At 43.4% G+C, this 8,737-nt stretch overlaps 1 protein-coding gene across 2 annotated transcripts in view; it reads right to left on the bottom strand.

Moving 5' to 3' along the window:
• Positions 1–1,500: 1,500 nt before the first annotated feature.
• PRDM1 (PR/SET domain 1) overlaps positions 1,501–8,737 on the bottom strand; it is a 30,614-nt gene continuing 23,377 nt past the window's right edge. For both annotated transcript variants that reach the window (XM_065632132.1, XM_065632134.1), the window contains 3 exons: positions 2,885–3,993; positions 2,455–2,583; positions 1,501–2,076 (listed from right to left, as the gene is read on the bottom strand). In XM_065632132.1, coding sequence (XP_065488204.1) covers positions 1,501–2,076; positions 2,455–2,583; positions 2,885–3,993 — 1,814 coding nt within the window. The remainder of the gene's footprint in view (positions 2,077–2,454; positions 2,584–2,884; positions 3,994–8,737) is intronic.

Raw genomic sequence — 8,737 nt, 5'->3', positions numbered from 1 at the left:
AATAGGTTTTATTACATGGTTTGGCTCACAACTTAAGTGGTATAAATATATATACATATACATATATCGTATAGTGGTATAAATATATCTATAAATATACATGTATTCTTTGCTACACCTCAAATGTCACCATATCATCTTTGGGCTTAGCAAAACAAAAAGATAAAAGGATGTGCATTCTGTCTTCCCCTGTGCACATTTTGGTTTCTTCTCTAAAGTAGCAAAGCATTTAGATAAAACAGCATTGTCTGCACCACTGGACACAAGCACTGAGGTAATTGTTGTTCAACAACTTTGCAATGCCCTTTTCTTCTTTAATTAAATTAACCACAAAATGTACAAACACAAATACTGAGAAAAATCTGAGTCGTACAGGAAGGAAGAAAAAAAAAAAAAAAGAAGTATGTGCCGGGAAAGGACTTTGTTCCCCACTTCTACCCAGGCAAAGTGGGAGAGGAAAATACAAGTAAAACCAAACCCCTTTTTTCTCAGGGAATCTGACCATCTATTTTTTTTTTCATCCCTGGAAGGCTCTGGCCAAAAGTAAAAAAAAAAAAAAAAAAAGAAGAAGAAAAAAGTCTGCCAAAAACCTTTTAGGCAGAATATTAAGAATATTTGTGTGTTTGCTTTTAAACTGCTTTTGGAAACAAAAGAAGGTAAGTGAGATTTTATTCTGGAAGAGCCACTTTGAGCTGATGAATTCCTTTGGTCATAAAATTACATGACAATGTGTGGGGCTATAGCTGTTTTCTAAAAACCTGTGATACTGTCCATGGCAGGGAGGTGTGTGCTGTGCCACGTCTGCTCCAGGTAGAGCTGCAGGGAGAAGAATCTCTCTCCTCTCCTCAGAGAGGCAGGGGAGCAGTTTCTTCCCTGCTCGCTACTACTCTGTTTTGGTTTTTTTCCTTTTCAGTTCCCAGTGGGGTGATTTGCACAGAAAAGTACACAGCATTTCTTTCAAACCAACGGGTCGAGTATTCTGTATGTCAAATGTCCAACTTTGGCAATACGAAAAACCTCATCAGTTTTAAAGACATTGGTACATAAAACGTATTTGCTGAAACCCCAATCTTAGGTTCTTAAAACAGATGTGCAGAAACAAATATCTACAAAGAATGGCCATAAAACATAAAAACATTTAAAGTAAAAATTACAATGAATTTTCCAGTCATTGTAAACATTTTCCTAATTATTGCTTTTTAGAAAGATTAATTGCATAATAAATTATGAAGTACTATCATTGAAAAAATAATTATGGATAGATGATTGTCTTTTAGTAACTGGCGAGGCAATGCACAGTCCTTTGCCTCTTTTTATGCCCTGAGAAAACAGTAACTTTGGAGTTCCTTCTTTCAGCTGGAAAGCGTAGGGAAACTACTGTAAGCCAAGATTGCTTTGCAGCATTGAAACTATGTACAAGCAACTGCTACAGGCACCCTGACTTGCCAAGTCATAAATTAAAAAAAAAAAAAAAAAAAAAAATCACTTTGCCAAAAAGTCTTAAGGGTCCATTGGTTCAACTGTTTCTTGCTTGACCTTTACAGGTAACAGAGGTAGTGGGTGACCATGAGGCAACTTCATAATGGACATATCTGACGACTCGTAAAGGTTGCATCCTGAGGAGAGAAGTCCGTTTCCCAGGTTCCTCTGCAGGGATGCTTTCAGGTTTGCTCCTTCCATTTCCCTCCTGAGCACGGTCAGTATATCCTTCTCCACAATCGATGTCAAGTCGATATTGTCCTCCACTTCTTCCAACTTGTCGGCATTGTCACTGATGTCGAACTTCTCAATCTCCTCGTTGATTCGGTTCAGGTCCTCCATGGAGAGCCCGGAGGCAGGGGCGACGGGGCAGTTGCCCTTCAGGTGGACCTGGAGGCTGCAGAGGTGAATGTAGCTCTTGTGGCAGTGGATGCACTTATGGGGACGCTCCCGAGTGTGGAGACGCTTGTGCAGCTTCAGGTGCACGAACTGGGTGAATTTGGCTGGGCAGAGCTTGCACTGGTAAGGCTTCTCTCCAGAGTGGAGCCGCAGGTGGGTTTTGAGATTGCTGGTGCTGCTGAATCGCTTGTGACAAACCTGATGTGGGGGGTGGCAGAGAAACAGTGAATGAGTGGGAGGGGATTTTATGGTGTAAATCGCAGACAGCCAGGAGGAGACGGCAGGATGAAGCAGCGGCTTTTGATATCTTCACATTTTCTCACAAAGGGGGGGAAAAAAAAATTCCTGCATTTTTTAATTTAAATATTGCTGAATAGCATTTTGAGTGTGGCAGACGGCAAAACTCTATCAGGCAGATGTTGCTCTGGCAGGCTAAAGGCAACCCTGCTGTCTCACAGATGCTGCGGCACAGGGGCTGGGCACGGCTGCGACACGCGTTTGTGGCACAGCCCTCCCCACTGGCCCTGCTGGCCCTTTGGCCTCTGAGGGACGTTGTCTGGGTGGTGCGTTACATACCTGACACTCGTGGGGTTTTTCTCCCGTGTGTACCAGATAGTGCTTCTGGAGGTGAGCCAGCTGCGTGAAGCCTTTGTTGCAAGTCTGGCATTTGAACGGTCTCTCTCCGCTGTGTACTCGGAGGTGCACCTAGGGACAAAGAAAGCAATCAACAATGTGCAGTTTCCAGTACTGGCACAGAAGTACTTTTCAGATGTTTCCTGAAGTTAGCAAAGACTCCCGCTGCCCAAGTACAATGCTATCTAGTTAATTCGGTGGTGTCAGTGTTAAAACACTCTCTACAACCATGCTTTCTTGCTGTGGGTGCCGTATGAATCCCAGACTGATAGACTAACAAGCAAGGGAGGCCTGTCCCTACTTTTCATAGATAACCTGTAGAGAGAAACCAGAGCCTTCCAAGAAGGCTTGTGTCTTATTCTCCACTGCGTACCTTCAGATTGGAGAGCTGGCCAAAGGTCTTGGAGCAAACGTTGCATTCGTACTTGATCTTCCCGTTCTGCTTCTTCAGCGGGTACGGGAGGGTTTTGTAACCGGTCACATTCCTCTTACTTTTAATGAGATTCATGGCTTCTTCACCGCCGGTGGCAGCCAACACCACTGAGGTAGGTTTAGGTTGCATTATGTGTTCTGAACTGGCTGCTGTACCAGCTGTGGGGGAGCCGCTGGTGGGGCTGCAGGGCTTGTCCTTCATGCTGGCGGCAGCGCCCGTGATGGAGAAGGCACTGTTGGGCGCGGGTATGAGGAAGTCTCTCGGATGGTCGGGCTGCAGCACTCGACGGCCTCCGTCACTGGGCAACGAACTGGGGAGCGTGGTGGGGGTCAACATGTGGTGGGAAAGGCTGCCCCCGCTGAGCAGGTTGCCGTAAAGAGGATACATCCTTGGGAAGAGATTGAAATTGTTGATGCCATTGATATTGTTCAAAGCGCTCAGGTTGTTACAGCTCATGTTGAACGGAGGTAACAGGAATTTGGGGTAGTGGGGGCTATAGGACGGCAGAAAGGCAGGTGGGAGGTGGCCAGGGGGTGCATATCCAGGATAAGACCCCAATCCTTCTGAGCCATATGATCCGTTCAAGTAAGAGTACGGCTCTCTGTGCTCTTGGGAAGTAGGTGCCAGAGGTGAAACCGTGACCCCTGGACTGCTGTGAGGGCTTGAACTTTTTAAACTTTGGTCTGGGCTGCTCCTCCCGGAAGGACTCGGCGTTGTAGACGTCTGGATGGGCGAGTGAGTAACGTAGCTGGGTCTGTCCATCCCGTATGCTAAGGAAGCTTTCAGATAGTCTTCTGGAATGTGAGGTCGGATCGGGTACACAACTCGAGGGAAGAAACACCTCTCCGGGCTATAGTTTTTACGCAAATCATCCAAGTCTTTTTCTGGAGTAACTGGTGAAATGTTGGTCTGGAAGAAGTCTTTTCCTTTTGGAGGATTGGATTCCATTTTCAGGATTTCTTTCACACTGTGCTCCTTCTTTGGGATGCTTTTCTGACACAGCTCATCTTTATCAGCACTGTGCTGCTTTGGATTAACGTGGGTTTGTGCTGAAATACAAAGATGAGGTCATGATTATTTAGGTAGGCCACCATCATTATCTCTTTCCAAAACACAGGCTAACTCCTACAAGTTTAGTGGGCAGGAAGGGCCACTCTTGGAGATGAGCAATCATTTAACTTGCAAAAAACCTGCTTTCTGTGTGAAGAAACGACTGCTGGTATTAAGTGTTAATAAAGAGCATCATTAGTTTAAGGGACACCAGCCGGTACATACAGATCTGGATGACGATTCATTTGCAGAGTGCCAGCCTCCACTTTGCAAACTGATTTCACCTTTCTTTCCCCTTAAATTTGAGTAGCTTTGCCATTGAATGTCCAGTTAAGCAGTATTTCTAATAAATGCAGAACCAAGCATTTGTTCACAATACAGGTTTAACAGAAGGACTTTGCAGAACACAAGCTCCCAGAAATGTTCCTCAGTAAAATAACAAGGCATGACAAATCGGCTTTTGCCAAACCACAGCAGTCATTTCACCAGCCGGTTCAATTACTTACAGTACCAAAAAACCCATGGCTGGCTAGGATGAAAGCCTCCTTCAAAGAGAAGGTATTCTCCATCAGTAAACAGATCATTACTCATTAAATACGCTGCTTAGGAACATCTACAACAAAGCAGACTATTTACTGCAGATTTCTGTGGCATTCGGTCTATGCAAAACTCCTCTGCTTACAGCTGTACTTTATATAAAAAAATGCTGAAGCAAAGCAAAAGCATGCAAGACCAGTTGGCTCCAGCTTAAGTTGAAATGTACTTCAAAAAAAAAAAAAGGGGGGGGCAAAATAAATATGCATTTAGAACGAAATAGAAGCTAGTATCCACTCAGCTCAGTTCAGTGCATACAGTGTTTATCTGCACGCAAAGACATTGTTATGTGGACATAATACAAACAGTACACTGAAAGATGTCTTCAACAGAAAAAGAAGTCTGCTTTTATCTAATCTCCCTGAGTTAATAGTTATATAATCTTGAAATGATGACTTGTAAGATATTTTCTTATAGGGGAAAAACTACAAGGAGGTTTCGTATTTGTGGTTAGTTACGCGCAAGGTTTTCCATCAGGAGGTACAAGTCAACGCTGACAGGTACGCGACGCGAAAGTATCACAGCCCTTTAGCCAGATTTCTACTTTTGTGACCGACTGCTCTTGCTTCACTAACAGGGGGAGAAACAGCTATTTCTGATTTTTGAAGGACCAGCTGAACCCAGAGAGGAAGACTGGAACGGGCAATGACCACGCTGCTTTCAACGTGCATCCTTTGCTTCACTATTCACTACTCTGATGGAATTTATCATTTGGCAACATTACCTTGTAAGGCAATGAAACAGCCATTTATTAAATGCATCCAAGAAAACAGCTGTTTTCAAAGTGTGCCCCTACTCACAGCAACCTGCTTTTACAATAGCATCCTTTTTCAAATAGCATTAGACAAGGAGCAAGTAAATTTAATTTGAATTATGTGGGCAGTTTGTATATTTTCAAGTTGCAATGAAATGCAATTGAATAGAGTTATGTTCAATTAAAATATTTACGATAAAACATACGGCATGTTATGCAGCAAGCACGTCCACACATAAGTGCGCAGACTGCTTCCAAATTACTTCTCTTGATGTTAAAGTTTAATGCAGAACCGTTTAAAAAATAAATTAATAGTGTGTCGGCGTTGCCTGGCACTAAAAATCATCTGCTTTCTTTTGGCATTTTGTCTGTATTTGTGGACTGTTAACTCATTTTCTAAATGCCCACCCAGATTCTTGGGTATAACATAGAGGTCCTGCTAGGTTCGAGAAGCTCCACACTGGCACTTGTGGATAATATTATCTACATCTTCTTATCAGCTGCCTGTCACCACGCCAGCGCCTCAGAGCAAACATTCCTGGTGACACTATCAGTGTCGGGAAGTATTGAGACGGGGAAGTATTGAAAGCTGGGGGGGTGGGAGGGGTGGAAAGTGGGACTTGTGAGGCCTGGCAGCAGAAAAAATAAATAAATGCCACCTTATCAGGCCCATATCAGTTTCTCAGTGGGGTCTGTCAAGCAGGAAGTTCAAATTGACACTTCCCTCTTTTAAAGCAAAAAAAAAAAAGAAAAAAAAATCCGAGGGGAGGGAAAGAGGAAGGAGAAGTGCTGGCGCTGCTGGAAAAGCGATAGAGAAAGGGGGGCGGACGGCTCCTGCTGCCGCCAGGTCAAACATGGGCCGGGACGTACGTGCCTTGTGCGCCGGAGCAGCCCGCGAGCCGCGGAAAGGCAGCGCACGGCGAGAACGCGACTTTCTTCGTGCAACAGGCCCGTGTCCACACCTGACAGACTGAAGATAATTGCTCCTTCCTTCCCTTCAAAGTTCCCGGTAAAGCCTCCCCTGCTACCGATTTCCACGTGTAGACAGAAGTGGCAATATTTAAAGATTATTTTTCAAGTCTGACTGTGACAGGTCGCTTTAGTTTGCAAGCTATTTTTGGTCCATAAATCCCCTCTCGGCTTTTTCCCCTTATTACCTGAGCACAAGGGATGCTCGGGAACAACAGAGAGATCAAAACATAAACAAGTGTGTCAGCACAGTGTAAAATATGAGAAGGGGCCAAGGAGAGGTTCTTAGGTTTTATGCTGAACATGGATTTAAACCAGGGCTGAAACTGATTGAGAGGTTTACAACCTTTCTTGTTGCTCTTAAAGGAGCCATACTTCAAAGTTAAAAGACATATATTTCTTATAAATGTTATTTTTATTAACTTGTGATTTTATATTTCTTACTGATCACAATGTCCTCCTCTCACTCTTGAAATGCATTTAGTGTACATACATGTATATACACTAAATAGAGGCACGTACTCTTCCAAGATCCATCTAGTTTCTGTGGTCAGAGAGACACACAGAAAAGAGGTTCATGACAAGAGAAGAACAGTGCAGCTGCATTTGTAAATCGCTGATCTGGGGTGGGGGGAAAGAAAGAAACAATAAAAACCTAGACGTGCTGATCCACTCTTCACCGAGGTCAACAGATTATTTGCTCAGATCTGAGATTAGGGAGTGTGTGCAAGAGGAAAAGGGACAAAACTCCTGTTACTTTTAAGTATTAATAAAACCTGGGCGGGGACGCTGCCTGAAGTCACTCCAGTGTGGGTGTCGCAGCCACAGCCTTTGCTCTCTGTTCCTGCGCTCCGAGCTGTAGCCTGAGAAAGACTTCACAAAAACAATGATCTGTTGGGTTTTTTTTCTAAAAACCTGAAAAACGGTTGTAGGCAGACAGTAATTTCAACAGTAATTTTGGGAGCGAGAGGGTACTGAACACTTTGAGTGGTGGAGCTTAATTATGCCGATTCACATTTTCGATCTAAATTAAGCACCTCTTTTGCTGGAAGAAAGAGAACCTCGAAGTTGTGAAGCAGGCAAAACAAAGAGTGTTTCCACTCAGAGTGAGAACGGAGACCAACATTTAGAAGTCTATAATTTGATCATCTGTTTTCTAAATGTGTCCAAGGCAGGGTGACATGCCTTTGAAAACATTTTGCTCCGAGAAGGTCTTAATATTGAGGATTATTTGAAAGCTCCTTTAAAGTCAACTTGAGCCCCCAAATTCTGCTTTTGTGAAGACAACCTTTCATATCATTTCAAAATCATTTTCCTGAGCCCTTTTGAAGATTCCAGGAGGCATTTTTTTTAAGCAACTGCAGATGTTTCCTCTCAACCCAAACAGAAAAGCTTTAAAACCAGAAAGTGAAACTGCCCATAAACAAAAGGGAAAGCCAGCGGTGGGGCTCAGCTAACGGCCAGCGTGTCAGGTCCAGCCCGAAGAAGAAAAATAATAAATTACATTTAATAAAGAGCATTAAAAAGTTAATCTTCATAGAATCCCGAAGATTTTTACATACTACCTGGTTAATGAAACAAGAAGCTTGCCAAATGTTTTGTAAATATGGAAATTGTCTTCCCCCCCGCAACTCAAACTTTTTTCCTGAACGTTGACCAAAAGACGTCACCTGCCCATACTTGACTGAAGAGACAAACATGGACATGAGCAGCAGGAAGTTGCATCATATGATTGCAATACGTGAACATTATTATCAAATAGTCAGGTCCTGAGTCAATGCAATTGTTTGGTGTGGGGTTTTTTAAAAATTATTATTATTTTTTTAACTGTTATCCTCTCTACCCTCCATCTCAAACTAATCCTCCTACGGTGAGGTAGGAATTAAATGCTAAATGATATGGGACCCCCAAAGCAAACTTCCTTGGTCTGTTTGCTACTCCAAAAATAAAACATCACAGACTAAATAAAATAAAATAAAATAAAAACCAATCTGAAGGTCTAGTTAAATGAGGTTAAGCACATTTAACGTATTATAGAAATTTGATTTTTTTGGCCAGCATAATACAGAAATCTTGTGCCATCACACATAAAATTATTTACTGGACAATGGCACCATCTGAAGGTGAGGTATCTCAACTATTGACAGAAAACATCAGTGGGCTCAAAACAGGCAGGAAGGAGAAAGGGATTGTCTGAAAGGAGACTGAGTTTCCCCTGCTGGGATTCCACGGTCTTGCCTCTGCCGCTGTTGTGCAACTCCCTGCAGCCACCTCAACATCCACTCCACGTTACGCAGCTCCACTCGGAGCTAATCACGGCCTCGAAGGCAGGTAGGTGTGTGCTGCAGCGTCTGAAGGACTGGGTCAAAGGCCCCAATTCAAGAAAACACAGGGGACGGGGTTAAACCCATAACTAAGTACATGCC

The sequence above is a fragment of the Caloenas nicobarica genome, chromosome 3 (genome assembly GCF_036013445.1).
Source record: "Caloenas nicobarica isolate bCalNic1 chromosome 3, bCalNic1.hap1, whole genome shotgun sequence".
Lineage (NCBI taxonomy): Eukaryota > Metazoa > Chordata > Aves > Columbiformes > Columbidae > Caloenas > Caloenas nicobarica.
This window is presented reverse-complemented; position numbering and strand designations above follow the sequence as displayed.